We start from the raw sequence: 23,313 nt of genomic DNA on the forward strand, positions 1-23,313 counted from the left end.
ACGAACTCTAGTCTTGGCTGTGGACTACAACTTCTACAAGAACCAAAAAAGGATTTATGGGATAAGAACGTCGGAGTTAGCGAATTCACTCCCCATCCTCGCATACTTTATTGAGAAACTTCGTCTGCTTATATTTTGACTCCACCCACAAATTCTGTATATAGCTACTTCTAGAGATCGAATTTGTGGGTGGAGTCAAAATATAAGCAGACGAAGTTTCTCAATAAAGTATGCGAGGATGGTACTAGAGGCTAAAGCTACGATCCGACGTTCTTATCCCATAAATCCGTTTTTGCAAGAACTCATTCTTGAATAGACGCAAGTCGAGATCAATAGTCAAATTGATAGTAGGGAAGTTTTAGCCAAAGAGTACTAACTACTAGGAGTAGAATTGGCAGAAAATGTGTTGAGCTAGAAATATTCTAAGAAGAAACCCCGAATTAATAAACTGGTCCCACCGTCTACTTTTTCCAAAACCGACAATTAATAAACTGGTTTTATACTTGTAAACCTGTCTTATTTCCAGCCCTGTTCAGACGTAGACGAGTATCACAGGCTAATGGACAGCCAGGCTGAGAAATAAGGCGGTGACCAGGAAAAATTGCAAATGGCAATATATGATTAAAAAAAACAGGATATAAAATAAAATGTACAACATTGAGGGACCTTCCAATTTATTACAGTCGTCTCTAATAGTTTATTCTACAGGGCCGGTAGGCCCTTGTAGATATGACATGACACCCTTCCGTAATCGTTAATGAGGTAAGGCTTATCCCTTCTCTTCAAGAATCTTTTACTCTCATCAAGAACATAATACTCGACTTTGGTAGAAACTGGGCGCGATTTAACTATATCATAGTTTTCAGCGAAACTATACAAGTAATTCTTTGGGCCTATTAGGATAATAGTCGTCAATCCAAGACTCGTAATAAATATCAGTAGACTCTGGTTCAAGCATCATCATATCAGCTTTAGACTTAACGCGGCGATTTCGATAAATGTTGACATCAAGCCATCTAATCGTTGAAGTGGGGTCAGTGCCATAGAGAGAAATTCCGAGCAGAGTGTCACTAGCTTCCAGGGCTCCACACTCTCTGCTAGACAACACTCTAAGACCGATGTTAAATAAACGACTTCTTAACGTTTTTGTAGAGTTTATGTCCTCAAACATATCAGTTGCATGAGTTTTCTCACTTTTGGTTGTATATTTTGTTACGTAATAATTTAGAATGGCGGTTTTTTCACCAACATATTGAATGTCCATATTTCCATTCCACGCAAGCAAAACTGCTGCATTGTAGTCATTAACCATCACGCATTCCTCTTTTCGAACAATACTGTAGAGTCGACTGTTGGAAGATAACGTTTTTCTCGCTGCTATTGATTCAACGATATCTCTTATGGTAAGGAGTTCAGTGACTAGGCGTGGGAATCCAAATCGACAAACTGATACAAAACCTTTTCTGGTTTTCTTTTTTCGCATGCAATAGCTGTTATGTTTGTGGGTTTGGTATGACGTGACTCGCTGATGAAGAGTTGGCGAAAGGTTTTTGTTGGGTATAGCGCAAGTTACGTACTTAGAGATAAAAGACGCAACCTCTGCAAGTGAAGACTCGTGAAGGATAGGGGCGTCTTTAACCCACAACATCAAATGGTTATGTTGCGCCCCACGCGATAGATATTCGCGTCTCCAAAAGTAATTTACAACGTTACCGAGCGGGTCATCTGATGACGTAATAAAATCCAACATAGCTTTAAACTTGTTTTCAATGAAGCGGGAAGTGGAGACAGGGTCAAGCGCAACTAACTGAGAAACGCTTTTGTTTGCCATTTCAGGACTGTTGACTTCCATAATGTATTCACGTAAGTCATCCCACATCCATTCAGAAGGACTTATGGTAAGGAACCCGTAATTTTGCGTCATACAGTTAACATCGTTTCGAGGTTTTTTCCAGTACTGCTCGGTGTTCCTCAATCTACCAAATATCGCAGTTAGGTCGCCTTCAAACTCATCTTTATTAAGCATCTCAAAGTATTGTTGAGCTGTAATTTGTTCCTTTTGATTGACACAGTTCATTTTACAGAAAATGCCAGAATTTATTTGACGCAGATTAGCATCATTTAGTAAAAAGAAGAGATATTGGTGATTTAAGCGAAACTGACAGTGTTTTGACATTAATCTAGCTTTTATAAATTCACTTGATGTTAATCTTTGCTGACGAACTTGAAACTGGCCATATTTTCCTTCTACATAAAGGTCGGGGAAGCACTTTACATCTAAATCTTTATCTCTTGAATCAATGGGAGCAGCATTAACCTTAAGCATTTGGTAGAGCTCTGAAATTGGAACGTTTCTTCTCCTCTCATGCAAAGGGTAAATGGTGTATTGGTCATAATCCCTCTCTTTATCAATGGTAATTTGGGTTAGGAGTGCACAATCACCCACAACAACGTCATCTACCTGAAGTTCTGGCCGGTCCACAATATGTTGGACATTTTCATTTATAGAGCTAATGAATTGATGAGGCGATCGTGGGAGTTTTATCTGAGAGTAGTGAGCGTTTACACTTTTTAGGTATTCTAACGCAGCATAAACCTTGTTGATATCTACAATATCTTCCCACACAATTTTTGACTTTGTTGGCACACCACGAACCACGATATAGAGCTCAGGGTTGATGTTAATCGGATCTTCTGGCAGGCAGATATTTTTAAGCGTTTCTTCAAGTGGCAATGGAAGGTGGAAAGTTCTGCCTTTTACTTTTTTCACCAAATGTTGATTAGGCAAATGTTTGTTTGCGACAGGATTCATTGACATTACGACCTGAAATGCTTTGGCGCGCTGGATTAAAATCTTCTCATAGTCATTTAACACGCTTATCTATGGTGGAATAGCACTAACGTACAAATCATTCAAAACACAGGTTGATGGCAGTTGATTTGCTCGAATTTTTCGTAAACACGAATGACAAATGTGCAGACTGTAATTTAGTTTATTTTTTTGTAGTAGTCAAGTAGATAGCTCCAAACACTAGTGTCTATAGGTTTTCGTAAACGTTCTATAGATGAAACATCTCTTGAACAACGAAGTTTGATACATGACATGCACTCAAGCTTTGGAGTATCAAGACACTTGAGTTTAAAGGATTTGAAAGCGTTTCTATGCTTCTCTATGATATCATCTTCCATAATTTCATTGGAATTTATATTTTCCATAACCGTACTTCCAACTGTTTGTTGCTTTCCATATTCCTTCAATTTGTCGCTTGTAACGATTCATCTATATTCTTCAAAAGCTTACAAATGCTCTGTACTTCATAGATTTCTCTTATTATTGTTCTGAGGCGTGGAAAATGCGATTTTACACCTTTGACATAAGCTATAGATTTAAGCAGTTGTCCTTTTTGTATTGATGAGTAATACTGAACTGTGGTTTTGTTCACCCAGTTTGCCAAACACTTTTTTAATTGTACAATAACGTTTTCATCTAACGCGCACAAATCATCACAACAAACCCAGACTAGACCTTTGGAATCTATTTTGACGTGTCAAAGACCGGTTTGCCCGCATTATCAATTTCAATAGCTTTATCTTTAGCTTCATAGACTTTGTATGATTCGTGTGCATAGTATGGCTCCTGGTTATCCCGGTGCTCCGATTTTCCAAGAAAAGCTTCTAATTTGTCACTTAAAGTACTATCTGCAGGACATGCGGTCAGTTTTTCTATTGATATTTTTAGTTTTTGTCTTAATTTTTCAACTGTTTTGTTAAAGTTCCCCAGAGCCAATTTTCTAGTGTGAACCGTCCATTTTATAATTTTTCTGCTTTCAACCTGTCCTTAATTTTTATAGTTAGAGCTTGAGTAAATTTTTCCAAATTTTTCAATTGCAACTGTAGTTTGTTGCTTGATCTTTTTCTTCGGACTGACTCAACATTAACTTCAGGTTGTGAGTCGTTGTAACGCGCCACAGCTTCACGATTAACTTCCGGATGTGAAACAGTGTAGCGAGCTACGGCTTGACGATTGACTTGCGGATGCGAAGCAGTGTAGCGCGCTACTGCTGCCTTGTTAACTTCCGGGTGTGAAGAAGTATAACGAGCTAGTGTGTCTTTTCGTTTTTCAGGGTTGTTTTGCCGATAGTGGTAAGCTGCTTGTTTAAGTTGTTGAGAACGTGTCATTTCTGAGGTTTTAGGCCTTCCTCTTTTAATCTTTTTGGGTCTCCCAATCCCAATGTGTTTGGAAGACTTATCAACTGGCGTGAAAGCTTCATTAGTCGTTAGAGAAGAACTAGGGAGAGGGATGAGCACTTCAAAATGACCTCTTAAAAAATTGCCAGAGAAACGTAAACGTTTCACTGGGTTCCCACGATTATCACCAAAATGTCCACTCAAATGGCCATTTTGATACACCTCGAAAGTGTAGGGATACAAAGCAGCGGCCGCCATAAGTTCAGATACAGATCCGTACGTCGTAGCTTGCAGTATTGCCGTCGCGTACAGATCAGCGTTATTGTAAGGGTCTCCATGCCCGTCACACGTATAAAGGTGCATCTGATCCCAATGCTCAAACACATAGTTCACTATCGCACGCCTAATGTCATACGACGACTCAAGGTTCGCAAACACAGAAAATGATATTGAATGCAAGAGACATGAACCATCTCCAGGCATAGGAACCACTCGGTGTGGAGTGGGATCATCATTATTCAGGAATAAAGTTTCAGTTTCTATAGCTCTATTCATTTTTATGTCCGTCGGTATGTAAAGAACAAACAATAGAATATAGATAGCAATCCAATGAACGTCCAAGCAAAGCAACCAACGTGCAAGCAAAGCAACCAACGTGCAAGCAAAGCAACCAACGTTCAAATCACTAGCAAACTAATATTACGGCTTTTCTATTGCTTCAATTCAAACAACGTGAAAAAAACGCAATCAACGTCCAAATCACTAGCAAACAAATCAGAATAGTCCGTAAATAAAAACCCATTTTAAACGCTATTTCATGTTAAGAAAGAAAGATCCTATGAAAAACATTAACATGTACAAAAATAGGCCAAGCCTCGCTTCGTGCCCGCTCCGCCGTAAAACGTTCTGAGATCCCATGTAGAGCCAAGTCTGCCTTTTGTTCTCATTCAATCGCCAATTGAACAATTATGTTATAAATTAAGTCCTTTTCCTAATTAATAACCAATATTCTTTGACTCTATCATTATTATACATCTTTGTTCGTATCAAAAATATCGTGACTTGGCAATCGCAGGTAAGTAATATTAAAAGGAAATCACTAAATCGTTGCCGATTTTAAAATAATCGAAGGGATGTTCACTAAATCGTTTATGGTATAGGGGATATGTACAAGTTTATAAGATGAGTCATGCTCAACCTTATGTACAAATTATATGGTGAGTTATGCATAACCCTATTTACATGTTTATTAGGTGAGTTATACATAACCTTATGTACACATTTATAAGGTAATTACCTGCGCTTGCCAAGTCACGATATTTTTGATACGAACAAAGATGTATAATAATGATAGAGTCAAAGAATATTGGTTATTAATTAGGAAAAGGACTTAATTTATAACATAATTGTTCAATTGGCGATTGAATGAGAACAAAAGGCAGACTTGGCTCTACATGGGATCTCAGAACGTTTTACGGCGGAGCGGGCACGAAGCGAGGCTTGGCCCATTTTTGTACATGTTAATGTTTTTCATAGGATCTCACTTCTTTTTGTAGACCCTCTCGTTATACTTCGGTAGTTATATTAAAAGAAGACCCTCTCGTGGTACTTCGTTTACCAATATAATCGCTAACGTTTCTCCATATTTACGCTGAATTACCCCTTTCGACCCGCAGAGAATATGCAATAAAGATTGTACGCGATATCCTAATATAAGAATGTAGCATCAGTTACGACACATTTCTTTTAAATTACTACACCTATTAGCTTTAATATATATTTAACTTTCGGTTAACTTTGGCCCATTACGTCCTTTCATCAAGAACACACACTATTACTGTTAAAAAGACGGCAGCGCCATCTAGTTTTAAAATAAAGAACTAAAGAACAATTTTATAAAAATTTCGGGATGTTTTAATTTTTCTGTGCTTTATAAAATAAATGAAAACTAAATCCTGAATTTTAAGTTTCTATCTACCCTAGAAGTACCTTAGAATTTTGATGATCGGTGAGTGAGTGAGTGAGTGACAAAATAAGGTAAATTTCACCTGCGATATTTCGAAAAGTATATTGGGTAGGATCTTGAAATTTGGAAACTATAGCTAGAATTGACAGTCCTCGTGGCAAGCAAAATTTCAGACTTTTACCTATACCCATAGCGAAGTTACAGTGGGCTTAAAAGAGCCACGAGTTGCTTCGAGAAAAGGATGTCAGTGCTCGACTTGGCTGGGAGCACTACCGTGCTCCCAGAATCCATTGAAACCATGGTAACTTACACTGTCGTTGAATAATTCAATGAACGTGCAAGCAATGCAATAAACGTGCAAGCAAAGCAACCAACGTTCAAATCACTAGCAAACGATTGAACTGAAAACTACTCCCATAGAGTCTAGGTATATTAAAGCGGGTTTGCAGAATTTCCGTCAGATGGCGCGGCATTCGAGCCACCTGGCGGAAATTCTGAAAACCCGCTTAAATATACCTAGACTCTATGGGAGTAGTTTTCAGACCATCCGCTAGTGGCGCTGATTAGACATATGGCCAATTGCGCTTTTTCCTTACTATTATAAGGGAAACAATTTCTATATATAAACCAAAATTTTAAAAGAATCGGGTAAGAGGGGTACGCTTCAATTTAAACGTCAATATTAGCAAAGTTTGAGAAGATAACAGGTATAACTTTATTTTAAACGATTTAACTATTATGAATGATAATTATTGAAGATTAAAATAATTAAAAATAATTATATTTATTTAAATATAAAAGATAAACCTCTCGTGCAAAGAGAGAGATTATCATTGCCTCCTATATCTACCAAGGTCCGTGCATGCGATATAGTTCCTTCATTGCCTCCTATATCTATCAAGGCCCGTGCATTGCCTCCTATATCTATCAAGGCCTGTGCATTGTGATATATTTCATTCATTGCCTCCTATATCTATCAAGGCCTGTGCATTGTGATATATTTCATTCATTGCCTCCTATATCTATCAAGGCCCGTGCATTGCGATATATTTTTCAAAACAACAACAAAAATGCGAAGCTCCTCTCAGAACATAATAATTTCTTTTCTCTGTATATGAAATGAAAATATGGATAATATTGCGCTTCTTCTTTAATGGTATGAATCCTTGCCTGTCTATTAATATTTTACGTAGGAGTAATACGTTTTTAGCGAAGTCTAGAGAGGATAAACATAAGCGAAATTTTTTCGGAAAAAAAATACTGCTTCCACTAATGGGTTTATACTCCTTGTTACTGTTGTATAGAGTAATCATGATAAAAGCTTAAAAAATTACGAGAGGACAAACCTTTTTTATCCTCTCGTTTAATTCTTAATAAGAATATAAAACATTTATTTTGTATCAAAAAATGTTTTTTTGTGCTAAGATTGCTTTAGAAAAATCCAAACGGTTAGGCATTGGTAAAAAAGACATGTGTAAGCTATTTGCAAAGATGATAATTGTTTTACATGTTTTAATTAAGACTGAAGCTTCCACTATTGTGTTTATGCTCCTTGTTTGCTTGACTGAAAACCATCTAGGTATAGATAACAGTCAGACCAAAAATTTCAAAAATATATATTTTAAATCTAATCAGATACGCCCACCTAGTTGAAAATAGACCTATTAAATTTGCGGGAGCCATTCTTGAGAAGTTTTCTTTGCTTGTAGGTGGTTAATTTATCTACCAGTAAATATTTGTGTTTGGAAGTTGGATATTAAGTCAAATTAAGTGGTTGTAAAGAGCCAGCAGGTATTTGCCGCTTCTTTTTGTGAGTATTTGATTTTTTTATGTACAATGAAGGAAGACAATGTTGAGAGTAAGGATGAAATGCGGAAGCGCAAAGCGCGGGAAAGGATGAGGGCAAAAAGGTCGACGTTTTCATTGGATACTTAAGTTTATATAATCCTCTCGACACAGAGAGGTGATATTTTGGTTTCCCAACTTGTTTATCAATTCTTGTACCAATTATAAGACCAGTCTGCATAGTTAAACATTCAAGAAATACTTCCGAATGATTTTAAAATTCAAATTAGGTTCAAATTTTAAGGATAATTTTAAACAAGGACTGCCGACCAATCGCGTAACGCCCTACCTTTTTGTTAACAAAATTCTCGTGGCACGTTCCGTGTTGAATGAAATTTTGCACGAGATTTGGTAAAATTAGGCGCGCGACGTGACAATCGTGGCGCGAGACTTTATAATTAGCTTTATATCCGAACGGTGGCGCGTTGACAAAAAACGAGGTTAAATCTCAGACTCTCGCTGATTGGACGAATTCAAATTTTTGACTACTCAACTTGTTTTTAAGGGTAGATGGACGACTTACACTAATTAACCATGGAGAAACCTACTTCCCCCTATATACTTCTGTCAATAGTTAAGGATAAATAGCAAAGGATAAATAACAAAGTGGTCCCTGGGACCACTGACCCGAGGCTTATTAATAAATAAATTGGTCCGACCAATTAATAAACTGGTTGTAAACCTACCTTATTTCCAACCCTGTTCGGACGAAGGGGAGTATCACAGCCTCACAGGCTAATTGGCAGCCAGGCTGAGAAATAAGGCGGTGACCAGGACAAATTGCAAATGGCAATATATATGATTAAAAAAACAGGATATAAAATAAAATGTACAACATTGAGGTACCTTCCGATGATTACAATCGTCTCTAATATTTTATAAAAATGATGCTATTGCTGTCTCAAATAAAACTCACGGACAGATTTAGTAGGTGAGTCTTTAAGAGGCCGTAGCAAATTACGACGGCACTGCTTCTGCGAACAATTTGAACTATAGACTGAGAATGTGATGTCGTGTCGTCTGCTGAAGATTGACGAGTCGAATGGACATGCAGTTCCTCTTTTAAAGTGACGGTTCCTCCTTACTGTAAAATAGAAACGTTCATATTATCCCTGACTGGTAAGAATTTATATTAAACTGATAGGAAACGCTAAATCTTTGTTTATGGCTATAATTTTATTATTATCAAAATGTTACGTATATTATATACTTTTGTAAAATAGTGGGGCTCATTCCATTTTTAAAGCCGTTTTCCATAGTGGGAAATTGATTAGTAGGATAGTAGTATTCCCCCTACGAGAAAATCAAAACCTATAACGGAGAAAATAGTATGGAACGCTACATCGTGCCAACTAATCGTAGGTAAATATTCCCCCATTTTTGTTCTGATCAGCATCTTAAATTGCCGCCTTTTCCAAAATATTGCAATATTACTGTATTTCTGCCGTGAAAAGAGGCGCATACTCAGCCCTTCGTGAATAAACATGCAAAATGAAATGGGGGAGCAATATATTGGCCTTTTAATTAGGGGTCCTTAGTGTCGTACTTGAGAGGCCAGTACAGAATGAACATGCAAATTTAAACCGAAGGGAGGTTTCTTATGTTACTTTTGGTTCACTTAATGACGATTAAAATAATTAATATCAATTATATTTAATTATGTAAAGAAAAACCTCTTCATTGCGTCTCGACTCGGAAAGGTTTATTTTGGTTTCCCAACTTGTTACTACTATCCTACTAAAAACATTTTGCCACTATCGATGGCGGCATCGTCGTATAAATATTCACAGCTCAAAATTGAAACAGTTTTTCCTTAGAGCACAAAGTGAGCTCAAGCTAAGTTAGTTTTTATAAATGAGCTCGGCTCGGGTTCATTCGCATAATTTGACGGGTTCTGCTCAACCTCGCTCTAATATCTTTTGCGGGCTCACCTGGAGCTCTAACTCAGTCAATTTAGCAAGCTCAAGCTTGAGCTAGGTCTTTAAACATTTAGCAAGCTCATGTGAACTTGCTTTCAAAATGATCGGGCTCGTAGTTTTGAATTCTCCTCGCTGGAGCTCAAGAAAGGCATAAAATTTGTAACAGGGCTCAGAGCAAGCTCTCGTTAATTTTACCGTTGAACCTTCAGGCTCACTTTGTGACGTATTGTGAGCCCGGGCTCAACCTCAGAAATGTTTTTCATGAAATTTCTGGCTGGGTCGGGCTCTAAACTTATTTGTTAGCCTCGCTCAATCTACGCTCGGGCTCACTGAAATGAAGTGAGCGCGGACAGCTATGATTGCGGTCAATAGGACATACGGGCTTTCAGACCTGTACTGTACCAAGTAATAATACATAAATGAAGGTTATCTTAACAGGGAAGCTGTACCAAGTATGATGGATTTTGTGAAAGACTGTCGTGTTATGGTCGAACGTTTAAGCTGGTAAGTGATGAGTATAATGCAACTTAAATGTAAATAAGGCGTGTAACGGATGCAAACCTATCGAAATTACTATGCCTTGAAAAGGAGTGGATAATTTTTGCTATTTCAAAAACTAAAAGTGCTACTAGAATAAATAATAAATAAGTACTAGTCGTAGTTGTATTCATAAAATGCGCTTGAGGAATTCAATAGTCTTGGACAAAATTACACTATTAGTTGTGATGGTTGTGACAACCTTTTTGCACTAGTTAAGCTTTGCCATATTTCTTTAAACTTTGATAGCGAAAGCTACAATGTGTTGGGAGCCCTTTTTTGTTATTCTTTCGTTTTTGATACACCTCGAGTTTGAATAAATATTTTACTTTAGGAAAGATTTACAATTTCACAAACTCCCTTTACTAAGTTCCGAAATGAGTTTAGTAAACCTTCAAAGGGTGGCGATTAAAGAGGTATTTCCGAAATTATTGAAATATTCCCTGTTTGAGGCAAATTGAAAATTACGGAAACTTTGTTTTTAGGAAATGAAAGATGAGGAAAATCGTAACTACGATCACTTAAGCAAAGATGATCTGATCAATGAACTAAAAGCCAAAGATGATCGAATCAGCAAACTGGAAGCCGAGGTATTTTTCAAAGCATAGGGGGAACCGTTTTTAGAATAGTGAAATTAAGCTCAAAAAAAGAGACCCTTTTAGGATCAAACCCATTTTTATTGTGTCCCTTAAAGTAGAAGTGGGTGAAATAATTAAGATTATTGGTGACAATACCTATCAGGATTGTCTCTCATCTCAGGGTATATTGGTAACATGTCCCTCTTCATTAACAAGGAAACGCAACTAAGAGCTGTGTTGCTGATCCCCCTTCTTCCCTTTAAAATACGTTCGGCCAAAGAAAGTCCCGAGAATATTAACTTGAGGGTTGTAATGGAATCTTTTTTTGTTTAGTGTAATGTTTCAATTTCAAACATGGAAAAGGAGAGAGAGAAAACAACATTAATGATAAATAAGCAATTACACGAAATTGAAAGACTTAATTGGGTCATTAAAAAGTTGGAAAGGAGAATCAAAGGTCTGATGGTATGGAATACATTCTTTATTTTCACAGTCTTTAGAAAAGAGAATCAGATTAAGAGTGCGATTTAATTATTGTTAATTAATTAAAAAATAGGAGAAAAGTGGAATACATCAACTAGCTAATGATGTGAAAACTGAACCCGTTGAAAATGATTCTGGGATTAATGGCCAGGAATTAACCCTTTCAATTGTGATGCAGCAACAACCAAAAGAGGAAATTCAAAGGTATCTAAAGGGGCGACTTGGGTATTTTGGATGTTTAGTCGATAATGGCAAAACTGATGTCGCTAAAAGCGTCCGTAGACCGTTTATATTACCATAGCCGACTTGTATTAATAAAGGCCTATAGGTAAGAAGCTACCCATGGGGCGGCATACCAATTTTTTAGCGACCGCTAGATGTCGCCCTTAGGGGGAAAATATTGTGGCGGGAACTTCAAAACGAATGAAAATGCCAATAGGAGAAAGCTTACTTTATGTATTGAGGTTGGGTTTTTTTTTGAATAAAGTAAGGTAGTTTTTTTCGAAGTAATACATTTACTTGATAACAATATATTTGTCTTTATCTCATTTAAAGTGCGTTTAGAAAAGTATGTTTTCTACTTTTCTATCTCAGTACAATGTAATATTTTGAATCACATTACAACTTTGCATATTTTCGGGGCAAGGGTTTTAATTTGTACGTTTTGACTGTTTCTTCAACGTCACTTATATCTTTGGCATAGTTGATCATTAGGAGTTTGACAAGCTTATCTAACATAATATCACATAAATTAATATATACCTATTTCAGCGTCCCACCAGACCCAATCGTTTCCGCAGTTAAGGAGCGTATTTCTCTCAGATTTCGTATCCACCCCCATTCCTTGCCCTAAAATACCCCAGTAATGTTTTGGTAAATATAGGCATATTCACAGGGTTGGCCATATTACATGAACCTCAAATAAAAAAATATAATTACAAATCAAAAGTATATTAAATTACAAATTATAAATCATCGTAGGATTCGTATCTGATTTTGTTAAAGAACCCTTAACGTTTCTACCTCGCCAAGATATTTAAGGTATTATAAAGTATGCAATAATGCAATAACGCAATAAGTTACTAAACCTTTTCAATCCTACTGTGATATGTATATATTAATTTATGTGATATTATGTTAGATAAGCTTGTGAAACCCCTAATGATCCCCCGAAAATATGCAAAGTTGTAATGTGATTCAAAATATTTCATATGTTAGGTACTAATCAAAACACTTATTTTGAAAATATTACACTGTACTGTGATAGAAAAGTAGAAAACATACTTTTCTAAACGCACTTTAAATGAGATAAAGACAAATATATTGTTATCAAGTAAATGTATTACTTCTAAATAAACTGCCTTACTTTATTCAGAAAAAAAAAAAAAAAACCCCCAACCTCAAGGCAAAAAGTAAGCTTTCTCCTATTGGCATTTTCATTCGTTTTGAAGTTCCCGCCACAAAATTTTCCCCCTAAGAACGACGTCTAGCGGCGGCAGATCACGACGGCCATTGCCAATATCAGAAAAAAAACCAAGGATCACCTATAGGCCTTTATTAATACAAGTCGGCAATGATATTACACTAAACATGGCAATCTCTCGTAAATTTTTAGAATCTAGAATTATATTTATATTGAAAACGGTGCTGTTTTTATTTGAATAGTTTGCCAAGTATAGCTGCTGAGATAATCAACGACATTTCCCAAAATCTACTTGACACGGAGGCCAATAAACTCAAGAAATCTGGTAATGGTACGTAAATTTCGATTGCTTCACTGATGTTAATTATGCTTCTAATTGACGCCGCCCATTGCTGGTAAGGGACATGGTCCGTGTGATGTATTGTTTAAAAGGATTACTAATTGCCAAAGACATCATGTGGCATTATAGTAACGCTTACCCAACCTGATGTAGTTCTCATTTAATAAGACACTTATTTTTAATGTTTTTCATTAAATAGGCTCATTGCGAAATACCGAAGCTGTCAATGTCCAAGGCATGCTGGGTAAAGAAGATATTATTCCAAAATCACCATCTGTTTCTGAGCCTCAATGCGTTGCGGAGGTTGGCGATACAAACACCGAAACTAAAATTACCTTGAAAAAGGCTGAAAAAATAAGGCGAATTACGAATGAAAGTGTCGCTAAATTGAAATACAGTGACAGTTTCCCTCTTTGCGCGCCTTCACCTGACCTCGAGGTCAAAAACGAAGTCGAAATGTCTCCTCGCTCAACGACGGAAAGGGATTCGCCACGGGAACCTCTCGAGAACAATATTAACAGTAACGATTCTTGTCCTAAATTGCAAAGTGTCTCAACAAAGGATGTTACAACTCGGTCGCTGAAATTTCGTGTTCCGGAATTGAATGTTGAAGTCGAAAAACATTTGGATCTTTCTCTTGAGGCAGATATCGAAAGCGATTCCCTAGAAAACGATCTTGATGACAACCAATCCGGAATCAGTTTGACAGATGCAAAGATAAGTGATAGTAGACAAAATCAAACCGAGAAACTGTCCTTGCCAAATCGGGAGTTTGCTGATCCGGGGTCATTGAGTGTGCCAGTGTGTGTACCTAAACTACAATGTAACCCAGATGAACTATCAGAATTGACCTCCGTCTCGATGGAAATCGATGAACCCGAAGGTCCGATTGAAGCTGAAAAGAATAGTTCGGAGGCATTTGAAAATGTCGCTCAAAATAGTTGCGAAGGTAATACCGCGTCGTCCTGTTCGGAAATTACAACTTATTTTTTCCCGCATAGTGTATTCCAATTAACTGCTCTGAGATCGCTCAGAATTTGCTCTAATCGGCTTAAAACCAGTTTTATTTCCGGAGCTGCGTTAACGATAATCTTTCCCCCTCCTAATCGTCAATGCAAATTTAGCGAGGTAACTCTTTTGTACAGATCAGTACCGATGGGATCATGGGTCCATTTCTCGTCAATTGGGAAACGGAAATCCGAACTGATCTAGCGCCTTAGAATTTTAAATGGAATGTGCCATTGACGTGGGTGCTATCAAGGTACCCGAGTGAGGCGTTTGCACCAATTTAGGGAAAATCTTGGACATTAGTAGTGTGTCGTCAAAAGTTTCGCAAGGCTTGTTGGAGGCGCATTGAGTTAAACTATTCCCCTCTGCAACATTTGATGTTCTATTTTCCCGGGTTAAGGGGGCGCGTATTATCTCGACCCCCGGGTGCAAAATTGCTTAACCCGGCCCTCAGAATAGTCAGGAATAACCTATAAAGGTGTCTGCGATTTTTATCCAAAAATATCGTTCGCCGAGCTCTGTTTCCATCTTTCTTAATCTTTCATTCAGGACATTGTAATAAACGACCTTAAATGGACCGAGTTATTTTAACTATTTTTGCATCCTTGCTGCAGCCTATTTGAACCATTTACACGTTCTTAAATTCAACATAAACATTTTAATGCAAAACGCGGGTCCAGGTGACTTTCCTTATAAACTCTAGTTTAGGCTTGGCGAAGGCAGAAGGCATTTGTGGGCGGGATTTATAAGTGCATTTATAAAAACCGCCCACTAGCCTTCGCCAAGCCAAACCTGGAATTCAGGAGGAAAGTCAATTTGTAGGGTATCCACTCGGTGCTCACAGATCCACTGGACCCGAGCTTTGCTTTAAGTTCCAGCGTTAAATTGTAGAGATGGGCCGATACCGATGCCATATCGGTATCGGTTATAAATGAACCGATATTTCTACCCGATATTTTTTAAAGAAAATAAATACTTATGTTGAGAGTAGATGGCGCCATAAGACCTAAACTCTGAGACAGCAGTTTTTCATCTATTTTTGGATAACGTTACTAGTGTCCAAAATGGGTTTGTCGTATATGATAAGCCAGTTTTATAGTTTCAAGTACCGAAATTGGATCGAGAATCATCTATAGAGATGGGCCGATACCGATGCCATATCGGTATCGGTTTGATATCGGTTTAATCGAATAATCGGGTAAAATATCGGTATCGGTACGTATCGGTTTCCGAAGTATCGGATCATATCGGTATCGGTTTAAACTGGTATCGGCCCATCTCTATTAAATTGTTTTCTCGACATTTTCAAATAAATATTTAATGGGTTAATGCAGGGATAGATTTAATTTTAGAAGTAGGAATGGAGAATAGAGTAATCTGGGCGCGCGTCTGACCCCCTTCCCCGGGACGGGGGGGGGGTATGAAAGAAGAGGCGGGCCATAGCGACAGAGGTCAAATGGAACTACGTTTTTTTTACGATGGGAATAAACCGGCGAAAATACAGGGTTTTAAAAAAAGCGCAGCCCACCGGGTTTTACTGGGTACTTGGGTTTTTTTATCTTTAGCAGCTGCGTGCATGGTAGAAATTGTCATTCAAAAGTAACTGCTTAGTAAGTAAAGTCTTAAAATGTTTCATAAAAAATAACAAATAATTTTGAATGGTACTAAAGAAGTTCAAACAACAAATGTCTTAAAATGAAATTATTCTTGCATTAAAATTCATCATAATTTAAGATCTTATTGATGGATTTTATTAAGTAGATTTTTTATGGTGGGTAGAAAGATGGGCTGGGTTATTTTTTAATGCGAACCCTGCGAAAAAAGGAGTGGGGTCCTTACAGGATGGAGGGAGGATAAGTGTGCGCGGCAATGTCCCTGAGTATTGTGAGTTTAAGGTGGGTACCTAAAACTATTTGGTCTTAACGGGAGGTAAGTACGTCGAGAGACTAGATACGAAAAATTGAGAGACGATGGAGCTATATCACTTGAAGAGGGGGAAACGTCACAGTTGGGCCTGCCAATAAACGGAGCTGGTTATCACTCTCCCTCCGTGCAGGCCGCTGAAGAACTCTATGCTAAATTTCACGTACAATATGGCGAAACCCCGCCTCAAAAGCTTTCCTTTCCTACCGAATTGAAATAGCTCTATAGTCGAGTTTCACTGGGTAATTTGAGAGGTCTCAAGGCGAGCGAGGTCAGCTTGAATTTCGCTGTCAATTTTAAGGTCATCGGCGAATAGGCAAAGGGAGGAAGCTAATGTGTCCGGAAGGTCGCTGATTTAATTAAGAAACAATAGTGGGCCAAGAAAACTGCTTTTGTCAATGCCGAAGGGGTTTTCCTTATCCATGATTAGTTTATTTAATGAACCAATTTCATTTCGTACGCCTCAGCATTACCTTTTATTTTGAAATGCGCTTGAATGTTGTTATTGTATTTTTGATACAAAATTGGAAAGGATATATGGCGTTTTTATGTTTCTTTTATGTATTTTTGTAGAAAAGTTCAAGAAGAAACGTTCCACTCGATTCAAATATTCTACTGAATTTAAAAGAGATCTACAACGTCACATTATAAAGGGTAACAAAGGAAAACGCTTCAAATGTCATCAATGTGACTTTGCCAGCACGAACAAGAGTGATTTGATCAGACATCAACGCATTCATAGTGGTGAAAAACCATTCAAATGTTATCAGTGTAACTACGCATGTACGCGTAGGGATTATTTGATCGCACATCAACGCATTCACAGTGGTGAAAGACCATTCAAATGTGATCACTGTAACTTTGCATGTGCGCGTAAGGGTCATTTGATTGCGCATCAACGCGTTCACGGTGGTGAAAAACCTTTCAAATGTGATCAGTGTGAATATGCCTGCAGGCAGAGGGTTAATTTAATCGTGCATAAACGCGTTCACAGTGGTGAAAAACCTTTCAAATGTGATCAGTGTGAATATGCCTGCAGGCATAAGTCTCATTTAATCACGCATCAACGCATTCACAGTGTAGAAAAATCCTTCAAATGTGATCAGTGTGAACATGCAAGTACGCGTAAGGGTCATTTGATCGCGCATCAACGCATTCACGGTGGTGAAAAACCATTCAAATGTGATCAGTGTGAATATGCAAGTGCGTGGAAGAAAGATTTAATCGCGCATCAACGCATTCACAGTGGTGAAAAACCATTCAAATGTGATCACTGTAACTTTGCATGTGCGCGTAAGGATAATTTGATCGCGCATCAACGCGTTCACGGTGGTGAAAAACCTTTCAAATGTGATCAGTGTGAATATGCCTGCAGGCAGAGGGTTAATTTAATCGCGCATAAACGCGTTCACAGTGGTGAAAAACCTTTCAAATGTGATCAGTGTGAATATGCCTGCAGGCAGAAGACTCATTTAATCGCGCATCAACGCATTCACAGTGGTGAAAAACCCTTCAAATGTGATCAGTGTGAATATGCAAGTGCGCGGAAGAATGCTTTGATCGCACATCAACGTATTCACAGTGGCGAAAAACCCTTCAAATGTGATCAGTGTGGTTATGGATTCAGACAGAAGAGTCATTTGATCAAACATCAACGCATTCACAATGGTTAAAAACCCTTCAAATGTCATCAGTGTGGCTGTGGATTCAGGCAGAAGTGTCATTTCATATTACATAAACGTACAAGCATAAGTCTATTATGTAAGGTCCCCACATGCTTTAAATATAATGGCGGAGACAAATAAAAGCGGCCATTGTCATCTTTACGTGGAGGATTAAGTTAAGTTACAAGATGAAAACAAGCTACGCTTTCAGTTAACTGAATGAAGTAATGGATCTGGCAGTTTTTCTTGATAAGACTTTAAATGGCAAGGCTTAACTTCAGATTGAAGTGCCTCCTCCATTTTTAAACCTGCCTACGATTCAATCTTTAAGACATGCGCAACACGAAATTCGATTACGTCAGCTCCGCTTTGTGGTACTTCCAGAGTCCGACAGGGGCGATGAAATTTCCTTACCTGCTTCCTTCATTTGGGGCATTTGCTCTTGACTTAAATTGACTTCGTTTCTGACTTATGGGGACCTTACATAATAGACTTATGGTACAAGTCATACGAATGAATCGATGGATATGAAGACTGTTCTACAATGTAAAATTTCAAACCGTGAACAAGGTGTTGGACAAAAACCATCTCTCGTCCTCTTTTGTAGAAAATGGGCCGAAACTGTTTATGTAACAATCCATTAAATTTCTCCATTCCGAAGTGTATTAACGAAAGCGTTGCGCATTTTCAGAGGCAAGACTCTTAGGGCATTATATCCTATTGTTAAACCGCCGTTTTCAGAATTAATTGTATTTTAAATGTGGTAAAATTCCCAGACGCAATTTAGAGGTTTTTCTTAAATAATTGAATAAATATAACTGATATTAATTATTTTAATCGTCATTAATTTACCTTAATTCTAGTTAAGTCGTTTTAAGAAACGAAATTCCTAAAATCATTTTAAATATAGTTATTGTTGACGTTTGAATTCAAGCGTTTGCCTCTTAATATATTTTGGAAATTTAGAGTATATAAGTCGATAGATTCACAATAAATTGTGGAAGCCCTGCCACCGGGAAGTATTTCGTAACCCTAGCCGATCGCCGCGTACATCTTAACCCTAACAACGATAATGAAGCGTATATCGTTTATTACTGCGAACGAGTTCTGGATATAGCATATGTTTACTCCGATTTGCCAACTGCGATCGCTGTGACAGACAGACACACACAGATGCGTGACGACTCGAGGTATTAAAAACTATATAGAGAAGCTTCATCATCTTGTTGAGGGTGCTTCTTGCTAGTCGGGGGTAGTAAATAGCCAGAACACTTGACGCAGCAAGGGGGTGATGGTTAACCGAGAGCGAAGATGACGGTAACTTGTCTTCTGCTAGCAATTAATTATCCGAACATCTGTTTAACATTTTCAGGGAAAAATTAAACCACCATATGAGCCAACGTTTCTGCTCCCTTCAATATACTTAATCAACGCTATTTTTATCTCTCAGACTCAGAGTGACGGATGTCACGTAAAGGTAATATCCAGGATGTCTGTGTGTGTTGTGTCGGTCTGTCCGTTGTTACTTTTCTTCTTGAGTAACAATAAACACTTGCTCATAGGCGTAGTCTCTCGTTAATTCCACATAAACTCAATCTGTCGCATTGGCTAATAACTTTAGCACCTTCTGGTGTCCGTCTATTCCGTGTAGTTACTAGATGTAACGAGAAACGTCTAGCCTCCAAATGATGGGGCTCCCACCAAATGATCGTGCAATTGCGCTTTTCAAATTCATCATCAACTAGTCTCCGACTATTCCACATAGAGACCAATCTCTCAAGTGTGATTAGCTGCAAATCCATAATCGTAGGGTGGGGTGGCGTAGCGGTTAGCGCTTTCGCCTCGCAGCAAGAGGATCCCGGGTTCGATCCCGGACTGTGGCACCGGGTGAAAAATCTGGGAATAAATCCTTCTGCGTAGAGTTTGCAAGTTCTCTCCCCGCTTGTTAAAGGAGTTTTCCTCCGCGGTCTAACCCGGTTTCTCCTTTCCATCAAAACTTGCAGAGGTTAACGGTAATAGTTAGTATAGGGCGCTGTCGGTTAGCTGTGGCATAGGGGCTAGCCACCACCCCTCTATGCATTGTAAAGGCGTTAGATAAGTGGCAATAAGTCGGCAAGATGACTTGGTCCAATTAGCTAGCTGAACTTTTTAAGATTACGGAATTGTGGCACCTGGAGTAAGTGAGGTGAGATGGATTGAAATTTAGTGAAAGCGCATTGGGAGGCTAGTCGATTCTTGAAACCCTAGCTGATTACGGCGTACATCTTAACCCTAACGCTGATAATGGATTAGAAGCCAAAATTGCTTTCTGTTAACTGCGAACTCGTCAGGGGATCTTGCTGGCCACGGAATTGGTCCACCTCTACCGATCCATCGGTTTGGAAAGTGCTCAGTTAGCCATTGGCGAACATTGACCGCCCAATGTGGTGGCGCACCATCCTGCTGGAACCACAGGTCCCGCATCACTGCTATTGGTAATACGTCTATCGCATCACTAAACTCGTGGCGCAGGAAGTGCAAATACCTGTCACCAATAATGTTGTCCTCTAAGACAGCGCTTCTCAAACTGTGGTCCGTGGACCGGCACCGGTCCGCGGACATGCGGCTGGTATGGTCCGTCATACATAGTTGAAAAAAAAACCGGTCCGCAAGGTTAAAAAGTTTGAGAAGCGCTGCTCTAAGATGAAAGGTCCGATGATTCTGTTCCCCAGAATGCCACACCAAACATTTATCTTCCATCGAATTTGATTAGAGACAACCTACGAGATTTCGGGAGTTTCGTCGTGCAAGACCGTTAACGTAGAAGAGACCGTATAATTGGTAATCATGATAGGGAAGTCGACATTCTAGCACGTTTTGAAGCCAATACTCATACTAGTAGTAGAGCGGTCCGAGAAGTGGTTGGTCTAAGCCATTCAACCGTTCTTGCCATTTTATATCGGCATCACTACCGGCCCTATCATATCCACCTCCATCAAGCCTTAACGGACGACGACTACCTAAGACGTCAAGACTTCTGTCTTACCATGCGCGAGCTAATTGAAGCCGATCCATTGTTCTTAAGAAAGGTTCTTTTTTCTGATGAGGCGACATTTCACATAACTTACATTACTGGACCCAACGAAATACATACTGGTTACGGCAACATTACCATCAAATTCGATGGAAGATAAATGTTTGGTGTGGACCTTTCTTCTTCGAGGACAACATTACTGGTGACAGGTATTTGCACTTCCTGCGCCACGAGTTTAGTGATGCTATAGACGCATTACCATTAGCAGTGATGCGGGACCTGTGGTTCCAGCAGGATGGTGCGCCACCACATTGGGCGGTCAATGTTCGCCAATGGCTAACTGAGCACTTTCCAAACCGTTGGATCGGTAGAGGTGGACCAATTCCGTGGCCAGCAAGATCCCCTGACCTAACCCCACTTGATTTCTTCTTATGGGGATATGTTAAGGGGGAGGTGTATGCAACAGAACCTTTAAATGTAGACGACTTGAAGGCCAGAATTCGAAGCGCAATTGAACGAATCACTCCTCAAATGCTAGAAAACGTAATACAAGGCATGTACAATCGTCTTGAAGAGTACCTACACCACGACGGTAGGCACATCGAACATTTACGCTGATGGGTTTACCAAACAGCCCTTTAATTTGTAGAGTGATGCCTTGGTTCCTAAGCTTAATCGTAGGTCTTTAACGTTTCAAAGTGCGTATCATTAAACGATATTCACTATGATACTTGTTGCACGTTCTTATTTGCATACAATGAATGACACATGTCACACCCTGTATACGAGCTCGAAAATGTACTGCAGTGAAGTAGTCCGTCAGGGGTTTTGGAGGTTTTCCACAAAGGTAGGTGTTACTCTGATCTCTTCCACACTGTATAACCTATTTAATCTAGGAGTGCTGTTAGATTGGGGTTAATCATAGTCAAGGGTGCCAAGGTTCGAAATCAGTTTTAATCAGTGAAGATTTACCCTTGGTCTCATCAATTATTGTTTTCTCTGGTTTTGATCTTGCTTTATTCTAAAAATTTGTATTTAAACCCAAGGAGGTAAATTGGTTTGGCCAGGGATAGATTTTTTTTAAGAATGAATGGGTAACAGCAAAAGTGGATGAGTGGAAAAGTATGAAAATGGCCAAAAGTCGCGAGTCATCAGAGTTTCGCCGTAGTTGACCGTTTTAGTGGCGTAGCTATACTGAGCCTGTTCACTCCCTTAAAATACGTCTTGTGTAAGTTGTGTTAATTCGCGGTTACGCAGTTACCGTCGTCTGCTATTGTATCTGCTAGAACTTCCTCGATTTATGTTTGTAGTCAGGACAGAGTAGCTGGTAATGTTTTAAAAGGTATAATATGGATTTAAGTAAGGTTATCGAAGCGCTAGAAAAGCACATAAAACTAGATACGTTTAAAACAAATCTCGGTAATTTAGCTATAGCGCGAGCAGCTTGCGTCGTGATGCGCATGATCGAGTGGGCTGTGGTTAAACCAAGGAGCATAAATGTCTGAACTACTTTCAATCGCGAGTTTGCAAGTCCATCAGTCACTAGTAAACTAAATGGTTATTGGCGAAACTTTGATGTCCACGTTTTTTAACACAGACTCTATGGCCATTGTCATACTTTCCCTCTCATCCACATTTGGTAACAGGGTTATTCGAGTGCGCGTCCAAGTCCACGACCCCCTTACCCGTGACGGAGGGGTATGAAAGAAGAGGCGGGTCTTATTTTCATTATGGTGTTGTATGTATACCCGGGTAAAATAAATGTCGTCTTCTCCTCCGCCTGCCAAGTTGGAATGGGCTCGGATTGCAATTTTTGAAAACTCAAGCAAATTTAGCAGAAATGTACTTTTGCTTACAAAATTATGAGGATAGTAGACATGATTGGCTTAAGAAAGAATTAGCGAACACTTTTCACCCTTACAGATGTACTCCAAATCCAAAACACCGGCACCAAATTCACTAACTACCTTTTTAATTGCTATTAAATACAATTCCCGAATAATTTCCGGACCCTCGCTTTTAGACCGCTCCATTTTGAACCCCTGTGAAGACGCTTATCTGTACAACGCAAGAGGGGTCGTAGTCATAGCGACAGAGGTAAACAGGAATTACGTATTTTTGGCCCTCCTTGTCAGCAACGCCACCAATACGTAGTTTTAGTGAGCCAATAAGATAATTTAATTTTTTGGTTACGTGTTGAAGGAAGGGGCTCTATGCTCGGCTATGAGTCGGACTGAAGTAAAGGCCAAACGTTGTCCATTCCTTCTTAAAAAAGTAAATCTATCCCTGGTTTGGCTCTACAAGCATAGCCTTGCAATAATTTTTACTACTATAGCTACATTATCATGGGTGTACCTTGCATGAACAGTTCCCAAAATGGAAACCGCGATTCCATATCAACAGCAGCCCCTCCATATATTAATGAC

At 38.8% G+C, this 23,313-nt stretch overlaps 2 protein-coding genes across 11 annotated transcripts in view; one reads left to right on the forward strand and one right to left on the reverse strand.

The window, feature by feature from the left end:
• Positions 1 to 18,705, forward strand: part of LOC149646989 (uncharacterized) — a 31,955-nt gene extending 13,250 nt beyond the window's left edge. The window contains exons 1-12 of one of the 10 annotated variants that reach the window (XM_089849824.1): positions 3,505 to 3,713; positions 7,864 to 8,841; positions 8,922 to 9,118; positions 9,223 to 9,361; positions 10,357 to 10,422; positions 10,790 to 10,871; positions 10,941 to 11,045; positions 11,367 to 11,498; positions 11,590 to 11,720; positions 13,182 to 13,270; positions 13,479 to 14,228; positions 16,784 to 18,705. In XM_089849824.1, coding sequence (XP_089705950.1) covers positions 9,330 to 9,361; positions 10,357 to 10,422; positions 10,790 to 10,871; positions 10,941 to 11,045; positions 11,367 to 11,498; positions 11,590 to 11,720; positions 13,182 to 13,270; positions 13,479 to 14,228; positions 16,784 to 17,883 — 2,487 coding nt within the window. In that variant the 5' untranslated portion in view covers positions 3,505 to 3,713; positions 7,864 to 8,841; positions 8,922 to 9,118; positions 9,223 to 9,329 and the 3' untranslated portion in view covers positions 17,884 to 18,705. The other 9 variants (XM_089849823.1, XM_089849825.1, XM_089849826.1 and 6 more) reach the window with 9 other exon arrangements.
• On the reverse strand, positions 3,733 to 6,648 carry LOC149646991 (uncharacterized). The gene is made up of 2 exons (XM_089849851.1): positions 6,178 to 6,648; positions 3,733 to 6,049 (listed from the first exon to the last, which is right to left on the reverse strand). The coding sequence occupies exon 2, from the start codon at positions 4,741 to 4,743 to the stop codon at positions 3,811 to 3,813; it is 933 nt and encodes a 310-aa protein (XP_089705977.1). The 5' UTR covers positions 4,744 to 6,049; positions 6,178 to 6,648; the 3' UTR covers positions 3,733 to 3,810.
• Positions 18,706 to 23,313: the final 4,608 nt, after the last annotated feature.

The sequence above is a fragment of the Phalangium opilio genome, unplaced genomic scaffold (assembly GCF_054372755.1).
Source record: "Phalangium opilio isolate 3A_F unplaced genomic scaffold, DU_Popi_V2 ptg000089l_1, whole genome shotgun sequence".
Lineage (NCBI taxonomy): Eukaryota > Metazoa > Arthropoda > Arachnida > Opiliones > Phalangiidae > Phalangium > Phalangium opilio.

Excerpts from the sequence above, each read along its gene's own strand:
- LOC149646991 (XM_089849851.1), bottom strand. The coding sequence starts at position 4,743 with ATGAATAGAGCTATAGAAACTGAAACTTTATTCCTGAATAATGATGAT.